This window comes from Leptopilina boulardi, unplaced genomic scaffold, assembly GCF_019393585.1.
Source record: "Leptopilina boulardi isolate dan_hultmark-lab unplaced genomic scaffold, ZJU_Lbou_2.1 LbouV2_216, whole genome shotgun sequence".
Taxonomy (NCBI): Eukaryota; Metazoa; Arthropoda; class Insecta; order Hymenoptera; family Figitidae; genus Leptopilina; species Leptopilina boulardi.
Window position 1 is genome coordinate 1,501,761 of NW_026137770.1, and position 23,461 is coordinate 1,525,221.

General features: G+C 29.7%; 1 protein-coding gene across 4 annotated transcripts in view; it reads left to right on the forward strand.

The window, feature by feature from the left end:
- Positions 1-1,100: 1,100 nt before the first annotated feature.
- The window catches only part of LOC127279367 (cytoplasmic polyadenylation element-binding protein 2), a 367,840-nt gene continuing 345,479 nt past the window's right edge, over positions 1,101-23,461 (forward strand). The window contains exon 1 of one of the 4 annotated variants that reach the window (XM_051301677.1): positions 1,101-3,338. In XM_051301677.1, the coding sequence (XP_051157634.1) occupies positions 2,343-3,338 (996 nt within the window). In that variant the 5' untranslated portion in view covers positions 1,101-2,342. The remainder of the gene's footprint in view (positions 3,339-23,461) is intronic. The other 3 variants (XM_051301681.1, XM_051301678.1, XM_051301680.1) reach the window with 3 other exon arrangements.

A 23,461-nucleotide genomic window follows, 5' to 3' on the forward strand; every position in this document is an offset into this window, starting at 1 on the left:
TTATCGATCAGTGCGTTACTGTATACATTTAAAATGTAATACATTTTACCTGTGTATATAATTATAATTCAAATCGGCATTTAGTTTTTTTTTTTTATATGATAAGGTAAATAAAGTCTCTAGTATGTGTTTGTGTGACGGTGTGGCGCCTCGCATTTACTTGGTCTCATCCAGTTACGCAATCGCACTCACAATATCGGTCAGGTCGGTTACATGCTGCATGCGTATAGACGACACACAACGCGTTATGAATTACAATGCAGCCTAGAAAGAAAATTTTTTAAACAAGATAAAGATATGCACGATGATAAAGCAGAGTAGGAAATAACAATGGATGGAAAACAACATTTTCACGATCGAAATTATAAAGACTCATCAATCAAATACATATAAGTAGAAACAAATCGAATAAAGAAATGAGTTATTTAGTGACTTGCTCACTTTTTTATAATGAGAATTTAAAACATATATTCGAATTTTCAATATTTGACTAAAGTACCATTTATTTCCATGATAGTAATCTATTTTCAAAGCAGTTAGCTACTGAATCTAATCCATTTACGATTATGGTTATATCATTGATTGATATCTTTTCGATATATGTTAACGTTAAAACTACTTGTTTTCAACCTGTTCGAAAATGAGTATTTTGCATTGTCAGCCTTATAGTTAAAACGCTATGATACTTTTCATCAAAAGTCGTACGATTATTCGAACAGTCCCACTGATAAGAATGACGTTTACGCGATAAGCGGAAACAAGGTTACTGCTATTTTTGTCGCCTCTATCTACTGTGTATGTGTGTGTTGTTATCATTTCAAGTCGATGATGCTAGGAATTTGGACCAATAAATAAATTCTATTTGCGAAAAGTGTATACACATTCATCGGTTTTCAACCCCTGGACTGTCACACTCCACGTGCTTTTTCCAAAAACAATAAGTTGAGGAAGGACGGTGATTAAGTTTGGAGCATAATACAGAGAGGGGAAAGTGGTTTGTGTTGCATCGATGGGTTGTTGACGATAATGATGACGACTACGTCGACGACGACGACGACGTGAGTACTAGGTCGAGGTGGTGGAGCTCGAGGGCGCTTGCGTGGGGTTCGACGACGACGACGCGCGTCGCAACGACCGAAGTTCACCGAGCAAGCACGGCTACGTGGAGACTCCGGTTGGTTTGGCCTGGCACGGGCTACACTCGCAGTGTTCCAAAAGTCGGCACCACGCACGAACCGCACGTCGACGCCTTAAGACACGTTCAACAAGATACGAACACGCACGCGAACACACACCAACGTTATCGAGACACACTCGAATCCCGAAACCACAAACACGTAGAAACGCGCGCCTCCTCAAAACGTATATATTGTCGTCACGGCTCGCTGAACGATAGCCTCCACTCTCCTGACGGAAGTGCTGATCCTGCGCGAAGCAAGGACTCCGAGGGGAGAGAACAACCTGGGACAAGCTCCGAGTAACTGCAGACTTGAGGATAGTACCGACAACGGCTATTCCAGGTCACGCCACCCCAAGCGAGCCGTTGTGGAAATGCTCTACATCACGAGGAAGATACGTTAAACTGGAGTGTGGTGGTGGAGGTCGGTGGAGGTGGGAGGACATCATTTCATCAAAACTCACCTGGACTCATTCGAGTTGTAGAAATCCTTAGATTTACCCTTTACCGTCCCTGACCTTCCTTACTTCCTGGTGTCATCAGATATATCGTGAATTCGTAGTGTATCGTGGTTTCTTTTCTCAACAAATATTATTATATTTTTTTGGTGAACCGTGTTCGACGGTGCCGATCGCGAGTGTCGATTTGTTTTCAATAAATTGGAATCATCGTGCGGGGTAAGTAGGGCTAACTAGTGATAAAGTAACACTCCTTTAAGAGGGCAACCCTTCTCTATAGGTCTGATAAACGTAGTAAGACTAGTGAGTGTGCAAAAAAAAGTAAATATTACTCAAGACTTTGAATCGACAATCAGGAAGATGATGTATGATCGTTTCTATTCTAATGACCCGACACAATTAACAACTGGGATAATCCGTTAGTATTTATTGAAACGAGAAAGTGATTAGTGTGCGAGGCAATATCACAATTTTGAAAAATATTATTGATAACAAATTAGAAACCCCCTAACCTCTTGGTCTTCCGGGGTTTTTGGTGCGTGTCTTGATGAGCGTGGCGTGGATCGATAGTGGCCTCGCGAGCTCAACACGACGTTGACGTTGGTGAAATACCCCCTGGTGACATTCACACTCCGACACGAGGTGAAATTTCATCAGCATATAGTGACCCGATTTCAAGTAATTCACAATCGCTTAGCTTACGATTTATGGGGGACTTTGGTGCGGCAAGTCTTTTTTCCAATAATTGTGGTCCCACCAACAAACCATTCACCGTAAGTTCCACTAGTGCAACCATTACTGTCACAACAACAACAATGCAAGACGACTTGCTCATCGAGAAGCAGAGTTCGGCGAAAACTGCTCCACTCTCACCTGGTGGTGTCTTAGATCAGACAATTGGACAGGACAAATCAAAGGATTCAGTGGATGTTGACAATATCAGCATAACACAGAATGTCACATCTCCTGACAAGGATTTGTCCTGCAATACCACTTCGAGTTTACAAGGTTTCTCAGATCCGGTGAGGGTACCAAGCCTCTGGGCTGCTCCAGATGACTCCAGTTTGCACTCACTTCCAGTAAATGGATCCATCGCTTCGTTTCAAAATTTTCCAACTAGTGGTACCGGCCTCTTTGCTGGTTCCAGTGCCACTGGACGACGTGCAATCACAGCTAGTCATAATTTTCCACAACATGGAAATGCAGCTCCAAGTAGCAGGCATGGTCTGCCAACACCGTCCGTTCAACAACAACAACAACAACAGCAACAACAGCAGCAGCAACAACAACAGCAATCATCTCACCCTGGTGTCTATTTACAGGGGAAAGGTTACGCTGCCTGGTCAGGAGGTCCACAAGCACCACAACAATGGGGTAGTGGACCTCAAGCTGCTGCTCAAACTCCTGCATTATCACCTTGGAGTCGTGGCAGATCTGTACCAAATCTACCACCTTTACATTCGTCTTTACATGCTGCAGCTGCCGTTGCTGCAGCAGCGGGTCTACAAAACAGGAAGCCAAGTCCAACATTTCCCGGCCATCCTGTTCCCACGGGTCATCCATCGAGTATAAGTCCAGTGAAATTTCGAAGAAGCACATCCTATCCTGGAAAGGGCAATTTATATCCACCTCAACCAACACCCACGTTCGAGGTCACATCTGCAGATGAACGAGATCTCATGCAACTTCCACCCTATCAGCAGGTTAGTTGTAATAGGATAGAAAAGAAAATGCCTCCTTTAGTGTTCTTGTTTGTAAAATAGGGTTTGTTTAATTTTTTTTTCTGAAAATTCAAATAATTTACAATACAGTAAATATGTCCAGCATATTAAAAATAGATTGAAATTATTAAAGTCGAGAAGTTCAAGGACACTTGTATTGCAGCGAGTCAGCTCGCTAAGTGGGGTTGTACTTGCAATTGTATGCGTATTGCGTAATTTGATGGAAAAGAATGCGTGCGAGTTCATTATACGAGGTGAACTGTATTACGTATGTAGAACATTTGAAAACTAAATGCCGATTATACATTCAATATAACATTAATGAACCACTGACGTAAATATGCCAATTGATTGCTAGTTGTACTTATATATATATGTTTAACATTTTTTTTCAGTACAAACGAATATGTGGATTTTTATCTTATGTATAAACAATATACATATTAAATTTTTGGAAATTTACATTTAAAGCTTATTGGAAATATGATGATGTTATTCTATATTACAGATTTTCCACATTAATGAATTAATTTTTCGCTCAATTAAGTTAATTGAAAACTAATAATACTGTTACCTACTTTTAGACAGTTTTTAAATAATCGTAAATATATATTTTTTTACCAGATTTTTTAATTTGCGGTAACTCTTAAAAATTAAATTATTGAACAGTGGGTCATTAATTCACATTAGTAAGAATTTTCTTTTTTTACTTATTCTTAAATGAAAAATGACTGTAAATTCTTATTAATGTGAATAATCAATGACCGGATTTTCGTTATTTTGCTTTTTAGTACAGTTTTCTTAAGTCGTTTAATAAATTTGTATGTAAATTCTAAGATATAGATGTAAAACATTCACTAAAATTTCATAATTATTTTATCCCAATAAGATAATAAATTATGAATATTTTAAAAGATTAAAAATTATTACACTCAAAGAAAATATATAAGAAATTTACATAAATAGAGTAGAAATTTTAGTAAATATGTTACAATTTAAGGAAAACGTGCAAAAATAGAAAAAATTAATATAAAAAAATACTAATTCACGAAAAAGATTTATTAAAATTACTAAAAATTATATTGAAGTTTGTAAATATTTACTAAAATATATATATATATATATATAAGGATTGAAATATATTTTCAGAACTCTAATAATTTTTACATCAATATTTCACATTTTGATACGTTAACCCTAAATTGCAAAATATTTACTCAAATTTCTACTAAACTTATTGAAATTAGTTAAATATTTTCTTTCAGTGTATTAATTATTAATATTACTAATTATTAAATTTCAATGATTATTAATTTATTATAAGCATTGGAGGGAATATTAAAAGTTTTTTAAATTTTAATAAATAATAACTGTTAATAAGGTTAAAAGTTATTAATAAAAATTAAATATTTACCTGTAAATACTTTTGAATTTGTGTCTATATATATATATATATATATATATATATATATTAGAAAGATAAATATCTTATTTTCTTGAATTTTGATAATTCAATCATTTAATTATCATTGAATCATTAAATCATTCGGCGTTTTTTTTATTTAAAATTAACATAAATGCAGTAAATCTCATCCATGTGAAAATATTCCCAAGAGTTTCCTGGGTGATTCCCGGGAATATTTTCACGTGGGGCAGTTAGATGTTTAATCTATAATCTTATTGGTCATCCCAAAAAAAATTAATTTTTAAATTTCTTTTAGAAATTCTATTGTTTTGTTTAATTTTAACTTTCCTGAATTCATTCAACTAAAACAATTTAATTTAGAAAAATGTACATTTAATAATTTTATTTTTTTAATTACATGAAAAAATTTACCAAGACTTATAAGTATGGAAATTATCTTTTAATATTTTCAAATTTGCCACATGTAGGTAGACGAGAATATATACACGGAGAAAAAAGATTTCTTTTATAAAGTAACTTTTACTACTTTCAGAGTAAAACTGGACCAACTCGAAGTTTCTGCGCATCTCTGGCAATTTTTACTCCAAAAATAGTAAAATTTACTCTAGAAATAGTAAAACTTACTACGGAAACAGTAAAATTTACTACAGAAATAATAAATTTTACTATTTTTGGAGTAAAAATTGCCAGAGATGCGCAGAAACTTCGAGTTGGTCCAGTTTTACTCTGAAAGTAGTAAAAATTACTTTTTCTTTTTCTCCGTGTATTTTTTAATTGATTCAGAATTATTTTAAAAATAAACAATTTAGTAATTTTGAAAAGCCATATAATTTAATTTAGTAGGTAAATGATGGTAACCAGTATTTGGCCTAATGGCTTAATTATATTTTGTTCTTAAAATCATATGACGCGTTTCGATACAGTATACTGCATCCTCATCAGATCTACAAAGATTATAATTATAAATTTTAAGAACAAAATATAATTAAGCCATTAGGCCAAATACTGGTTAACATCATTTACCTACTAAAAATAAACAATTATATAAATATTAATAATCTTTTAAGATTACAAATGTTTTTTAAACATATTGTTTATCACAGAATTTTTATTAAAAAATGTTATATGTTGAATTGATTTTGAATTTATACCTGATTGTTCCGAAATATATTATATATATATTGCTCTCGACCTAAATCTTTTTCTAATTGACCCTTTTATGGATGAGTATTTGTTCAGATATGTTATCTTCACTTATATGAGTTCATTCATAAAACATTTGTGTAGACATATCACTGTTTATCTTGTTAATGAAGTACAGAAATATATATTTTCGGTAAAAAAGAAATAATTTCCCATTCATGCACAATTTCATTTTCATAAGGAGGAATTGGATTTTTGTCATGTAGTTCATTTTATTTCCAGAGAAATAAAATATTCCGAGTATTTAATTTATTATTCTCTCTCTCTCTCTTTTACTGGTGAAACGCGTTTTCTTTTTATTTTCATCCGCAATTTCGTTCGTATTATTATTATCTATAATCAACTTAGCATTTTATCAAATTTTTGTATCTTTCCTTGACCGATTAACTTATACTTTTTCTATATGAGGTATTTTACGTGTAATGTCCTGAGTTAAAAAATTGATTTCTCGAAAAAAAAGTGAAACTTGGGGAAATTGTTGTCCTACCTGATAGTAAAATATCCCCAAAAAATTTTTTGACTTTTTCGAAATTTTGGGGGGGGTCAATTTTATCAATTTTCCCTGACACCGCCTACTATTTAAATTTTTTCTGTCTATAAATGCAATAAAAAAAATTTTGGCAGGTATGTTTTTTGAAGGTTTTTTTTTATCTTTCCAATGGTGAATTTTGTTTTTTAAAATTTTTGAATTTTGACCTTGATTTTCTATAATTAAACATAAATTTGCTATTTTCACTAAAATCGATGCTTTTTTTTTTAAATAAATAATTGCATACGAAAGCTGAGGTTTTTTCCGATCTGTATTTAAATTTTCAGAATGCCGATTTTTTTTGTTTTCGAGATATTAAATGTCAAAGATTTTATGTCCCCAAGTTTCACTTTTTTTCGAGAAATCAATTTTTTAACTCAGGACATTACACGTAAAATACCTCATATATGTATATATATGTATATATATGTATATGAATAGTATTGATTTAATATTATTCTCTTGCATAAAAAATAATAATTTTTATATTATGCGTTTGTATAATAGAAGAATATGTTTTCAAAAAAATTTTGTCACAATATTCAAAATATGAGAATTTATGTATATAAATTACAGAACTGACAAACAACTAGTCGATTAGTATTTTGACAAATTACACGTTTATTTTTTATAATATTTCATTTTTTTTTTTGTGAAAAATACAAAATTTCTTGGGTAAAGTTTAAAGTTAAATGTCAAGAAAATCTTGTATTGTTTTATTTTTTGATTTTCATTTGGACATTCATAGATTACTTGGTTTCTTGCCAAGATTTTGATTGAATGCTTTATACTTTCAAGTGTATTGACCATGAAATATCATTTAAAAAACCAAGAATGACTTTCTTATTGTGTATAAAGAATCTTTGCAATTTTTTTTTTAACATTGAACTTGTATCAAAATCTTTTAAATCAAAATCAAAATCAAAATTAAAATTATTGTATCAAAAATTTTTCTCTAAGGATTTTGAGTTTTAATTCTAATTGATGTTTTAAAACTATAAATATTTATGAATGAATATTGCGAAAATAGTATATGTTAAGAAATATATTGAATGCTGCTTTTCATGAAATTCTTAGCGATTTAAGTATGTCCTTGAGGTTGATTTTAATTTCGTGGTGCTCATATACGAGATTAAATCTCTTCAGTTCATTACCTCCTTTCGCCATGACATAGAAATTTGTTTATTTTTTATTTCAATGTTGGTAAAATTGATTTTTCTTTCATTCCTTTTATACACGATACTATATTTGAATTTTGTTGTAAAATTTTTAAAATATAATCATACAACATCAAAGAGAGAAAATATTCAGCAAATCTCTATAAAAGGATTCTCTTTTGCAGTATCTTTTAAATCAATAAGAAGATAATTCAGCTTCAATGAACGTTAATGTGATAGTTTAAATCGATCGCCTCTAGGTTCGAACTGTAATTGAAGGGAAACTTAAATCATAATCTAGCAATCGGATGGTTCCTTGAAGAGTTCAAGTTTCACTTATTTTAAGTAGATGCGATATAACTGCTGGGGCTTTGGGTAAATCGATTGAGCTTCGCTGGCGTAGGTCGCGGAATGTTTTAGTTCAAGCAGCAATTTTCTGCCTCTGTTCGATGATGATTGAGTTTCCTTCTCCTCTAAATCTATGATTTCATTAAAATTTTCTCGTCTCCTTTTTTCTTATATGAGAGGAAAAATATTTGAAAAAAAAAATTTGTAAGCTTAATGATAAATTATTTTTTTTCATTTTTGAATAGTTAAAAATAATAAATCTTATATAAACTTAAGAATAGTATTTAATGGAGATTTCAATTTCTTTAAAATTTGTGTATTGAAAGGTGGAATAAATTTCATACAGTGTCGTTAACACAGGATTATTATAACATTATGAGTTGAAAAGAGTTTTTCAGATGCTTAACATTCATGATTAGAATGTTTTCAATATAGTGAACATTGGATTTTATCGCAAAAATCTCTCACATAGAGAAAATAACGATGAAATCTCGCCCTATCGTCATTTGGTTTATCTTTCTCTTTCGTCTTCATCATCTTCTTCTTCTTCTTCTTCTTCTATGGGTGCTTCATTCGTGCCAGGTTATGCAATGCGACTTATATTTAAATTTAGCCGGTGCAACGGCTGTCTCAACAGCCATGCTTTGACGCTTTGTGAAATGATTGCTTCGTGTCGTTGCACCACTTCATTTCTTTTCAAGTTTTTTCTTATGATTCAATTCTAAACACAACATACCTCATGTGTGTATGCGCTACTTTGTCATATATTCGTTAAAAAAAAAATAAACAAATCGTTTTTCTGGAAACGATTTTTTTCTTTTACTCTCTACTTTTCTTTTCACCTTCATTCATGAAGAACTAACGATATTCTACTGTTTTTGCAATTTTTTTTTGCAAAAAAAGAACTATATGTGAAAAAAATATATATTTTTACAAAATGTGGAGTAATATTTTAAAAGAAATATCCGCATTCGTATAAATTAGAAAGGAAGTTCTTTTTAGTTTAAATACCTGAGAAAACATCAAAGCTTGTGTGCTCTGTTTGGAGATAGTTAAGAAAAAGGAGGTTTGCTACCCTTATATACTTGAAAGAGAAAGGGGGAGAGAGAGAGAGAGAGAGAGAGTAAAACTTTACTGCAAGTAGTTTGTCTTCGTCTTTTCTTCATCATCATCATCGTCGACGTCGTCGAAATTCTGACCTAATTCCCTTGCGACCCGCTAGCTCTGACAGTGTCTAGCAGAAGTTTAAGCTCAGCTATTTTAGCTGCAGGCCGAAAATAGTCCTTGCATACCATCCCAGCAAAATGTCGAGTCTCGTTACGAGGTTACAGTCCCTTCGACTGTCGCGCACCTGTGATCCTTCAAAAATTATCTCCATTTTCACATAAATTTTTAAACTTCAATTCGATTCACTGTAATGGAACATTTTTTTTGAATTTATCATTCATTTATTTTCTCAATATATTTAATTCTTCTGGTGAAATATTAAAAGAATTGATCTGAAATTTTGTGATAATGGTTAGGAACGGCTGTTATGTGCGGAAATAGCAATATTTGTTGAATTAATTATTAATAAATACTTGGAAATCGTTAAAAAATCCAAACAGTAACATTTATAACCTCACATTTTCTAACATTTTCCAACTATTTAATAATATAGTTAATTCAACTGATATTTCTATTTTTGCACATAACAGCCATTCCTAATCACTCTCTAAATTTGAATCAATGAAATCTCACTGATTCAAATTTAGAGAGCATATTTTAGGTTTTTTCACAAAATTTCAGATCACTTTAAATATTTTAAGAGAAAAGTTGTTGAAAATTTTTTTCTGTTTTGAATTGGAATTAACAATTTGTTTTTAATGAATGAAATTTAACCCTACATTTATTGATATTGATCAATTTACACTGAGAAAAATGTTTAGTCAGAGCAACAAAAATTTGGTTGGGCCAACAAAAAAATTTTGTTGGTATTTAAGCTACCAAACTATTTGTTTGAGTCAACCAAAAAATTTGGTTGAGTTTTTTTGTTGGCATAACAAACATATTTGGTTAGCTCAACCAAATTTTTTTTGGTAGATCAACAAAAATGTTTGGTTGATCAAACAAACAGTTTTTTTTGTAAAATTAAAAATTTTATTCTACCTTATTTCTTTTCTTTTTATCTTTTTTATTTATTTCATTATTTATTTATTATCAATTTGACATTGAATTTATATTTATCCAATTGAAATATTTGTGGACTTTGAAAAATCTCATCTCCGCCTGGGATCGAACCTGTTTCAAAACTGAAGGTCGGGTGCTTTAAATACTAGACTACCTATCCTTGCAAGAGATTTAAACTAACAGTTCTCTTAAGCTATAAGCTGAGAACGAATCAAATTATTTGGTTATCGCAACCAAATTTTGGTTAGGACAACAACCGATCATTTGGTTTTTTAGACCAAACTATTTTGTTGTGTTAACCAAATTATTTTGTTGTCGTAACCGAATTTTGGTTGGAATTTAAAACTGTTCAACCAAATAATTTTGTTGGCCTAACCAAATGTTTGGTTGAAATAACTCTGCGACTTTGTTTCAGCCAACCAAAATTTGGTTACAAGAACCAAAATTGTCCAGGAAAGATGGCCATACTTTTTTTTAAATATCCGTAAAAATAAAACGGAAGCAGTTTATTTATTAATTTTTATTGCTAATTAAACAGTTAACATTATACTTTAAAAAAACAAAAAAATATTTAAAATATTGCGATGATAACAATCCCAGAGGTGTCTGGGACAGCTGGCCAATGGTTTAATTTAATTTTGGCTTTTTGATTTACTGCAGATTATGCTTTAAAATAATTTATAGAGCTTTTCTCTTCTTCTAAAAACAATTTACGAACATTATGTTATTAAATTGAGAATAATATTCATCGAGTCAAAGATGACAAACATTAGAGTGAATCCAATTTTCAATAATTGTAATAAAAATTTTGTAATCATGCATAAGACAGAAAGTTACATATATTATTTAAATAAATAAAAAAATTAGTGTCTAATTTCTAGATTATTACAAAGCTTATATCGTCTACTGTTCAAAAAATCAAAAAAATTCACATTTTACGGTATTCCATACAACATTTTTTTGACATATTTTTTGCAATTATTTACATTCTGCAATTAAATCAAGTGAGAATATCGATAATAAGTGACTTTTAGTAACAAATTCTGGAAAATATTTGAGTTGGCTATCTATCCTGGACTTATCCTATATGAGGCAAAATTTCTGAAATGTCCGAACAAAAAATTAAAAGTTCTCGAATTTAATCCATACTTTTCTAAAATGTTGTTATTGTTGGTGAAAGTCTAAAAATCAATTATTATTGAATTTAATAAAATAGTTTTTGAATTACAACGTTTTTAATTTTTGACTTTTGAAAAAAAAATTTTTTTTCAATGTACAATATTTATAAGTAGAATGCATAAAAGTTAACATATATATAATGATTTTTAAAGCTTTTTTGACGAGCTACACGCTGTTGATAAAATTTTTTTTTTTTAAATAACATTTGACCTTGAAATTCAAGGTCAAAATGTTAATTTACGTTTATCTCAAAATCGGATTTTTTAAAATTATTTTTAACTATCTCAATGGAAAGCTTGACTAATTTCCTACAAAACATGTAATTTTCAGAGTGGGATCTTTTAAAGTTTTTGAGTTATTAATTAATTAATTAATTAATGTTTATAACAAATGAAATATTTTACAAACGAATAAAGTTACCGTAATTCTGAAGTTAGTAATTGAAAGTTAACGTAATTCCGCATCCAACGAGCCCTATATGAAGTATTTTGGATAAGTAGATTGTTAATAAACAATTGCAATGTTAACTAATTGTTTATTAACAATCTACTTATCCAAAATACTTCATATAGGGCTCGTTGGATGCGGAATTACGTTAACTTTCAATTACTAACTTCAGAATTACGGTAACTTTATTCGTTTGTAAAATATTTCATTTGTTATAAACATTAATTAATTAATTAATTAATAACTCAAAAACTTTAAAAGATCCCACTCTGAAAATTACATGTTTTGTAGGAAATTAGTCAAGCTTTCCATTGAGATAGTTAAAAATAATTTTAAAAAATCCGATTTTGAGATAAACGTAAATTAACATTTTGACCTTGAATTTCAAGGTCAAATGTTATTTAAAAAAAAAAAATTTTATCAACAGCGTGTAGCTCGTCAAAAAAGCTTTAAAAATCATTATATATATGTTAACTTTTATGCATTCTACTTATAAATATTGTACATTGAAAAAAAATTTTTTTTTCAAAAGTCAAAAATTAAAAACGTTGTAATTCAAAAACTATTTTATTAAATTCAATAATAATTGATTTTTAGACTTTCACCAACAATAACAACATTTTAGAAAAGTATAGATTAAATTCGAGAACTTTTAATTTTTTGTTCGGACATTTCAGGAATTTTGCCTCATATGTTTAATGGAAGTTTAACGGAAATTATACTATATATTATGCATTAACACCTTGAGAATTTAAAAACGATGAACTTTATTTAGCACAAAAACTTGCTATTTTATCAATAATTCATTATATTTCGTCTTGCATCGATTGAATATTATGCACAATTAGCTCCAATGTAAACAAAAGTCTTCACTCCTTATCTGTATAGTGCACTCACTGAATTTAATTAACTAATGAGTTTGAATCTTGGTCTTGTACCATCTTCACCCTGTTATAGAATTCTGTATGCACTCACTTTACATTTATTAAATTATTATTAATTGAATTTCATATTTTCGCAGTGTTGTGGAAAAAAGCTTATATGAGATTAAATTTTTAATGCTGCTAAATAATACGCTCGCGCTATTATTTTTAATGGAGTTAAATTATGTTTTTTTTTAACGCGGTATGAAATCGATTTATTCTTTTGAATAAATTTGAGTTTTACGTTACTTTATGTATTTATATTATGTTAATTTATTTTATATAGTTAAAAAATACATTGAATAATTATTGTTTTATTCACGAAGAGTATTTTTTATAAAATACAAATAATATTGTAAACGAAAAGAAAGATTTCCAGACAAAGCTTCTTTTTCATTACTGATTGAAATTGTGAGAAGTCACATTCAATAAATTGAAATCAGTGAAATTATCATTTATCAGATTTTGAGTGTGAGCTTTCTGCAAGAAAAAAAAAACAAAATGTTAAGCTAGATTTTCTATTTCTAATAGTATAGGTAGAGAATTTTTGTTCAATAACTTTGTTCCAATTTCTCTTCTCTTAGAGAATTCACGAACATAATATAACTCTCAAAACTAAAATATTTATAATTTTCTTTCTCATATATTTGTGCCACTGGGAATGTATAGGTATCTAATTTCGTCTAAGTTTTCATTATTTCACATCGACCATAAAAAGGAAAATGGAAACTGCAATAACTCCTTATCGGATAGAAGATATATTATCCAATGCTCGTAGTTTGTATTTTGTGATTCACCTTGAATAGAAATCCAGGCACGTGCAAATGGCGACCAAGTCAGGAAAACCAATTGCTGATAGCTTTCTGTTGGTATCGGGACATAGAAATATTCAGGTGCACGTACAAACACATGCACTTACATGAAAACGTATATATGGTTGATGCATTAAAAAAAAGAAAAAAAAACGCCCAATCGATTCAGATAAAGATTTTAACTGGCATCAACGAAGCAATTTCCTTTTTGCGTCATGCAACGGAAAGCATAAGCCTATTTTTGAATCCCTTTTAAATCACTCCTGAAATTCATTTGTTATCAAATGTGAATTTCATTAATTTTTTTATAATTGTCATATCTTATAAAATTTTCAAACGATTAGATATATAATTTATGAATTTAAATTAGTGAAAATAGTTATAGGCTTAGTATGAAAAAAATCAATTAACAAAGTTTTACAATATATAAAATAATTGATTACTAGTTAAGTAGCATTAACAAATATATTTTTGATGAAATTTTTAAATCAAAAATAATTGACCTTGTGTTTTGCGTATAATATTCTTAGTATTTAATATTGATCTTTGGGATATATTTTATAATCTGCAATTCATTTCCGATTCTATTTCAAGCTTTGGTTTTCATTCAAATAATCTTTATTCATTTTTGAGTAAAAGGTATTTATATGTGTTAAAGTAAATAATTTTGTAAAAGTGATGTAATTTTTTTTTCTTCATTCAGAACATAGAATTTCTAATGATAATGAAGAGAAAATTTTTGTTTCAAGTTCTCCTAGAATGCAAAGAATTTAGACGTCTGCTTATGGTCTTTAATTCGTAGGAGTGTAATATATAGTTGATAGAAGAGTATAATGCTCTAATTTCTCGATTCAGAATATACAAGAAAAGTAGATTTTTTCGGGTCGTTCAACTTTGCGTTTCTTATCACATGCGACTGTACAATATTTACGTGAGTACCTGTTCGTACCTGTACCCCTCTTCTAAGTATACCTCTACATATATCATATAATATTATATAAAATATATAAAATATATATTATATATATATATACTAGGGAGGCTTCGCTCCCCGCGCGCCAACCCCCCCCCCTCCTATTTAAATTTTTAAAAAATATTAAATACTATTTTTATTAAATTTATATTTAACAAATTTTTTAAAATTTTAACATCGGAAATTTATGTGTATAGAGGAGACTGGGGCTAAATGTTAAACTGTCAAAACAATTTAAATTCTGTATCTTTCAAACGGAAAATAATTACAACACCTTTCAGGTATATCTACTTTGAACCTATACATCAGAGCTACATTGAGCCTAATCTTGAAACAGCGGTATCTCTTAACCTATGAACTTATTTTGAGGTTATGTCCGTCTCAACTTCTTTGATGTTTAACTTAATTTTGAGGTTATGTTCGCCTTTGACCAATGAGAGGGGAATTTTATATGACGTGAATATAGCCGATTCCCGGTCAAAAACCTGAAAACACTTGCCACATTGGCTAGGTTAGGTTAGGTTAACGGCGTGAAAAGTTAATAAATATTGAAACACCGGCTTTGCGATATCTTTTTATAATATAGTTCATATATACAGAGTGATTTTTATGTTCCGTATCCCCGAAAAAAATTTTTTTTCTCCTTTTTGTTCGTTTTAAAAAAAAATAATGGAATTAAAAAAAATGTTAGGGGGTTCGAAACATAAAAATCACTCTGTATTATATAAATATATATTGCGTATACTTGAAATAAATGTAGCGTACATTTTTGTATCCCATATCTCTAGGTGCATCATATCTCATCTATTCTTTCCCGTCACTTTGAATTTTTGTTATTTCTATCTAATCTTACGAGATAGATTCTATATACGTGGTATTCATCCCCTCGTCAAAGACTAATAACTTTTCACTTGATCTTCATTTATGTTATTCTTTTCCAACGAAAATCTACACATTTAACGCCATTCATGGAGGCCATGTCGTGGAAACGACTTATTTTTAGCTTGGTAATCGCTTATCTTGACACTTTTGTGTTACCGCAATTGAGCAAAATAACTTTCTTATATTACGGAACTTCAGGTGCATTATGTTTTAGCAATTCATTTCTACTTGTGAATGAAACGTATTCTTGATTCAAGAATACTCTTTTAAATTAACAATTTATTCTTGTAATACGGGTTTAAATATAATTGAGTTGCAAATAATCAATCATTCAATGAAAAATATATCTAAAATCCTAGTAACATGTTTACAACCTTTAAAAAAAGTTAGATCATCTCAAATTAATTTGAGCATGAAAGGGTTAAAAAATATGTAGACCAAAACAATAATTTCGTCAAGGATTACGTTGATTTAAACTTTCAGAGTTTTAGCATATTCACTGTAAAATGAAAGGTATTAATTTAATACCGACTTTAGGTACTAAATTGTCATTTGGTTCTATTTTGATACCTAAAATCGATACCAATTTAGTACTTTCTTTTTACAATGTTAAAAAAAAGTTTTTAAATTATTGAAAAATTATTTTCTATGGATAAGATTTATGTGTTTTTTATGCTATTACAGATATGGAATGTATAAAAATAAAATTAAAATACTAGAGTTAGTTTTTAAAAATTAAAAAAAATTGTAACTATCAATTTGTTTTGTTTTAATAATATTTTCCTGATAGAAGTTTATTTTTCTTGTTATCAGTAGGAAAAGAAGTCAAAGAAGTGAAGTAACGAGTGAATTTTTATTATTTATGTATTCAAGTTATTACATACATATATGAAATTAAAAACATGTTTTCTTGAAACTTATAATATATGGGTGATTCTCCAGAAACGGGTCACTTTTGAATAAGGAATTTTTTTTTCAAAATTATTTAAAAATACATGTTTATTGCATCCTTTGTATTAATTATGATTGGAACAAGTGATTCTAATAAATATTTGAGCTTAAAAACCGTTTTTAATGTAATTTTAACGATAAATATGTATTGTAGTACTTTCAGCGCAATAGCGTAGCAAGGGCGGCCGGGGCCCCAGGCACCATTGTTTTTGCGCAGACATGTAATTAAATTTTTAATATTTAATTTTTCGAGAACAAAACAATAATTTCTTTGCAAAAATTAATTGTTTTGTAGAAATTTATCTCGGCTTTTTTTTATAAAAATAGAGAAAAAAAATTAAGTTTCTTAAACGCAAGGGAACTGAAAAGCTGAATGACGGCCCTGTAGTTGAGTGTCGTTTCTGCTCGCGCGAAACTTGCGCATGCTCAATAAAATTTCGGGGGCCGGAGTTGAGAGAGCTGGAGTTGAGAAACAAATGAAAAACATTAATTACTTTGTTAATTAAGGACTAAATAAAAAATCCTTTAGGGATTTTATACAATTTTATTACTTTTATCGATACTATAGGTTGAAATTCAAAATTATTTTGAAAAACGATTGTTTTAAACAGGTTCGGAGTTGAGACATAATAAAAATACGCAAATTGTATTGTTTAATAATATAAATTTAAAAGTTAATTAGTTAATTAGTACCGTTGATTTTTATTCAATTGGGATTTTTACACATATTTATCAAAAAATTGCTTTAGTTACAATGAAAATAACAAGCAAAACCTCGAAAAACTAGTCAAATTCTCAACTCCGGATCCAGAAAAAATTTACGAAGAAACATTATAAATAAACATTTTTTTATTTAAATGGACGAAAAATTAAAAACCCTTTTAGGGAATAACAGTTTTTCAGCCATACTTTAAAATGACTATAATGAAAAATTTTATTTTTTTAATTTTAATGTCAAAAATTTTATTCAAAAATAGCAAAATCCATGTGTGGAACGAGCAAAAGTATATTTTTAGCATATTTCAGATGACAAATTAAATTTTGGGAAGTAAAATATCATTATATTGATAATGAGTTTATTAAAGATCATTAAAATGAAGAAATTTAAAAAAAAAATAAACCAATTCTAGATAATATTTATTAACTAATTAATCAAAGAATCAAAAGTGACCTGTTTCTGGAGAATCACCCATATACCCAGAGAAATGTTTTATTTGAACCAAATATAATATATTTGAGTTAATAATTAACGTATATTTGTCTCACAGCCTACTACTAGCCTATTTATTTGGCGTAAATAAATGTTTTTATTTAAATCAAATAAAAATTTATTTGAATCAAATAAATTAGGCTGTGAGACAAATGTATCATTTCTCTGAGTGTAGAGAATAATGTTGAAATTATAGACAATTGTCTTAAATTTAATGAATTATAATAATAGTAATATCTCAGACGGTATGTTGATAAACGTTCTAATAAGTTTTATGATACGTTATATCTTACGGAAGGCGTCATCTTTTTGTACAATAATGTAGAAACTTGTATTAAATTGCATAAGATTCTGAAAAGCTGTATGAAAAGTGAGTGAACCTGCTCTAGGTATGGAATATAATGCAAGCGGTCTCTAAAGAAATTCGTATATAACTTTAAACAATTTGGGAATTAAGTCACAAGAGTATTTTACATTTATATACCGTAAGAAAAGCACTATGGTACTCATAGCCCATGAGTGTGAATGAGACAGACTTATGCGTAACGCATGCTTTTCTATGACTGCTTTTCTTTCTGTATATCTTGATTATTAAAAATCTCTTTTTCCTCTAATTACAAAAGTTTTTTAATTACACTATATTATGTAATTTAATAATTGCAGGCATAACTTTTTACAGTAAATGTGTACATATACATATATGTATCATGTTATGGTTTCGCTATTATATATAAGAACAATAATATTATACTGGAGGGTATGCAAATTGTGACATGAATTTGATTGAAATTTCTCATTTCTGGAGTTATGCAGTTCTTGCACCCCAATTTTAACATAATGCTTCTCTCAGGAGAAAATAATTAACGTCCGTCCTACATATACAAATATGCTTTCACACTGTTACAATTTACAGAGGCTGTGGTTGGAATTTGGTTACTTAACCTGACCTCCCTTAGACACCTGTTTACAAGAATATTTCAAGCTAAATGGAAACAGGAGATATTTCGAAATTACATACTCCAAAATATGTGACTTTATTTTACTACATAAATATACTTTTTCTGCATTTTAATATATTTTAGAATGTAAATGACAATCTTAATTCAGGATTAATTTAACATTTATTCTATAATTGGTTTTTATGTGGGTAATTAAGATTATATACACGGAGAAAAAAGAATTGTTGTGGTTACTAAAAATTAAGTCCACACAACAATTCTGCCGCGCAAAACTGAAAAACTGTAACTTCATTTTTTAAATAGGTTATGTTGACCATTAAATTTTTCCTTCTGCAAGAATATAGAAATTGAAATTATGAAAAATTTTATCCATATCAGGTAGAAATAATTATTTCTACCTTAACAAAACAAAATTTGATCGAAATTTTAATCTCTATATTTATATAGAAGTGAAAATGTAATGGTCAACATAGCCTAATTCAAAAATGAAGTTACGGTCTTTCAGTTTTGCATGGCAGAATTCCGGATTGTCAATATAGAACCAGCAGTTCTATTTGTTGTTAGGACAGAAAAAAATTGTTAAAATAGGATTGTTCGGTGAACAAACAGAATTGTTTGATGAACAAAGAAAATTGTTATGGAACAGTTGAAATAACAAAACTAAAATGTTAAATCGGCAATACAATTTGTTGTATTAACAAAGCTTTGATCCGTCGAATACAATTTGTTCAGTTTCTTCGCCTTCTAAAATAATCGATAGCACATTTCCGTAGGTCATATCACCAGTTTTATTTGCATTAAAATCTGTGGAACATGCAGCTTCTAAATCAAATTCTTTGACCTGAAACCAAAAAATTATTTCGAGTTGAAATTTGAACGTTGTTAAATAATATTTAATATATATTTTGTATTTTTTAAGGTGAGGGTATGTTCAATAGTAATCGTGTATAACTTACCGATAAACGATGAAATTGTCTCTTTATCCATTCACTACACTTGCAATAGATTTCTCACTTTAACCGGATTCATTATTTAACAGCACTTTGTCATTTAAAAAAAAAAGACTAATAATAAAAGCAAAAGTGGCACATGTGCCAGAAGAAAACGACGCGACGATCTGCACGCCAGTTTGCGAGAATTCAAGATGACCACGTGACATGGAACAATAAACCTGTTTGATGAACAAATTCGGATTGTTCCATCAACAATCGACAGAGAGTTTGCTTCTGCAACTGTACGGAATTGCAAACTGAACAAAACTGAGAACAACAAATTTGTATTGTTGTTAAAACATACATTTGTATTTACAACAATAGGAATTGTAATATTAACATTTCGAATTGTAATATCAACAAATCTACTAACAACAATCCCATTTATCTCCGTGTATAGGTTCAATAGAAATTTTCATAAAATTCATTCCAACAGATATTATTTTAAACAAAAGTAAATAAAGACTCAGCAGTAAGTTTTGTCTTCTCTCTAAATTTGAATTAGTAAAAATGTTTACTAATTTGAATTAGTTACTCACTTTTTGCTTCTGAATTAGTTAATTTTTACTAATTGTTAGTAAAAGTTACTAATAATTAGTAAAATTTTACTAATTCAGAAGCAAAAAGTGAGTCACTAATTCAAATTAGTAAACATTTTTACTAATTCAGATTTAGAGAGTTTTTTATCTGGAATTTTACACTAAATGCGTATGAAGTTAATAATTCAATGAAAAAATGTTTAGACATGAAAATGCCCCCTCATTCACTGAGAATTGTCCATATACTATAATAGTTTTGGGAAAATCTCTTGTTGCACATTAGATAGATATATAGAGTTATAATAAGTTGAAATTGTGTTGAGTTAACAGAGAGATTAGAGGAGGAAGATGATACTTGAAAAGTGAGTTGGTTTCATTGAGGTTAGATATCTACCACCCGTTTGTTAGAAACCTCGTGTCGTATCGACTGGACACACTAGGCCACTCTGGTCGATAACACAATCCCGGCCCCAGTATGTATTCTAAGCTCACCTTACCTCGACGTAATTTTGAGGGCCGCTCAACCCCTCAAAATCTCGTAGGTTATTTTTCCAATCCAATCCCCTTTTTTCCCTTACTGTTCAACCATTTAGATAGGTATACCTCATATCGTTACCAAACAGTCTTTCATTTTTCATTTTTATGTTGCTGTAAATAGTCCAAACTTTTACAAAAACTTGAAAAATCTTGGTGATTATCTTTATTTAAACGTAGATACTAATCAAAATCGAGAAATTATAGTTGTTGTTGTTGTTGTTTATAGAAAACATATATGAAAGATTTATAGCATTCTTCTTTTTTCTTCTTTTTGAGTTCAAGTTATTCTTTTATTACACCTACATAAACGATAAATATCGCTCATAAAAGAAACAAGTGTCAGTTCCAAAAGGAAAAAAAGGAAATTATAATACCAGTAATTAAGACTTGGAAATGCAGTCCTAAATCATTCTTTTGTTATCTTAGGTAATAAATATTCACAATTATATGCCAGTGCAATGCCATTTTGCCACTTGCACGCGACAATTTTCCTCCTTCATCTTTGTTGCATCTGCACGAAAAGTCAGAAACTAAGGAATTTCAAGTTTGTTCGTTTCTTTAATGGGAATTTCATAATTTACATACAACAACACGAAGCAAGCGACATTTCTTTTTTATCATATTTTTTGTTTCATTTTTTGTCACGTTCTATACAGAAAGTGACCAATTCTCGATTACTTGACTATTATCAAATAAATATTTACTTGAACTTGAATTAAATAAATTGTATTTGAACCAATAATTTCTGTATTTGAAACAAATACTATTTAATTAACTCAAATAATAATTATTTGATAATAGTCAAGAATAACCGATTATTTGAATCAAATAAATTTTTTTCAGTGTATACAGATAATAATGAAATAAAGTGATTCAGAAATAAGTTGTCTAGAATTTTGACGTTTATAAATGTAGAGATAAAAATTGACCGCGAAATGTTTTGACATAATCCAATTATAATAAATTTGAAATAATATTCTCTCCCCCCCCCCCTTTCCACTCCGTAGTATATAACTAAAGAGCTTAACAGAAGCCGTGCAGATATTGCAATTCTCTTGGTGCGATGCCGATTAACCTAGTATGAATATTCATTTATATAATAATTATTCTAGCTGCGATGCAACAGAAATACATTGCGCAGGATATTACAAACGTAAATTATAAACGAATGTGTGAACTATAGGAGGCGCACTGTGTAATGAATTCTATAGTGGACCGTAATTAATGGAATGTCCAACGAATCAATACCAACATATAAAAGCGCAATCCTCGCAGTCGTGTAATTTGATAATTGTGACTTGTGACTTTGAAACTAAGTTCCAAGTGTATTGCGTGTTGACTTAATTCTTCTCGCATCAGTTATAGAGAAAAATTTTGATAATAATAATTATTTAATTGACATTTTAAAGATATTCAAATGTTCATTTATTGAGAAAAATGGGTCGGTATTATTTTAAGACATTTTTTGTAACAATAATTGTTGTATTCTACAACAAGTTATAATGTTACAGAGTTACCACATATCTGGGAAACCCAGAATTGTCGGACCCAGCTCAGGCACGCACGTCAAAAATGAACTCAGGCACGTGAGGGTTAAAATGAAAATTATATAGAATTACCATTCAGATTTTTATTAATTGAAACAATTACAACTTTGATGCTTTTTCTATTATAATTGAAATATATTCATCAGGCAAGAGGAACATTTATTATAAAATATTTTTTATGATTTGCTATTTAAAAAGCCATTTATTATCATATTAAAATTCAATTATTTTATGTGTGAAAGTTTCAAAATTGCAGAGTTCATCAGAATAGAGGGAAGTGTTTCCAATCTCTTGAGGTTTCGAAAACGGAAGTATGTTTCTGATGGGTGATTGGTTGAGGGCGTCTTTTACTCTTGCAGAAGGTAAACATCCTCTTAGGTTAGATGGAGAGAATATCGGTGCCGATCCTGAAGATTTCAAGATATGCGCAAGTGAATCTTCCGTTTGTACCTAACCAAAGTTACTACCTTGACTTCGCTTAGGCGAAATGTATATACATATATATTCGCGATGAATTTGCATTGTAGATTAGGGTTGGATGGCAAATACCCCAACCCATGCACACACACACACACACACACATGCCCATTTCTACTTTACACATATAGCATGCGGTTGCAATTGGTAGCCCTGACCTGATCTCATCCTGGTAAAATCACATGATACTGCTTTTTGAAATTTACCATATTTTGGATCTATATTTATGCTTTTTGAATGTGAACTCGTAAAGGGGAAGAAAGATTTTACTCTTTCTCATAGGCTCCATTGTTAGTTCTCATTCATCTCTCTGATTTAGGGGAATTATTTACAAAATGTTATTTCTCACTTTTCATCGCTCTTGAACCCTAGAGGATATAGTATTCATCAAATAAAAGCTCTCTATATGTGGAGAAGAATCATAATATTGAAATTTTATTGCTTTCGAATAAAGATGATAAATCCCAAAAGAAATTTTTTGAAAAATTCGTTAAGTATAAAAATGATAAACAGATTCATCTTATTCTTATTTTGTGTTTTTTAATCTAAATGATTGTTTAACATTTAGAAGTATAGTTTCTTCGTTTAAATTTATTAAAGATGAGTCATTATGTATAATGAACTTTATATAAAGAGAATGTAAATTGGAATTTTAGCGATTCTGATGAGTATTATAGATATAGTCGAATTTTTGTATATATAGTAGTCGATAAATGACTCATAGATCTACACAAGACCACACAAATGTAACTAGAAACTGGCTGCTGCCTCTGAATTTAGAGGAACGCACATTTACGTCGTTTACTCAGGTCGGCCCGGTTAATTCTATTCCTAGACGCACGTAT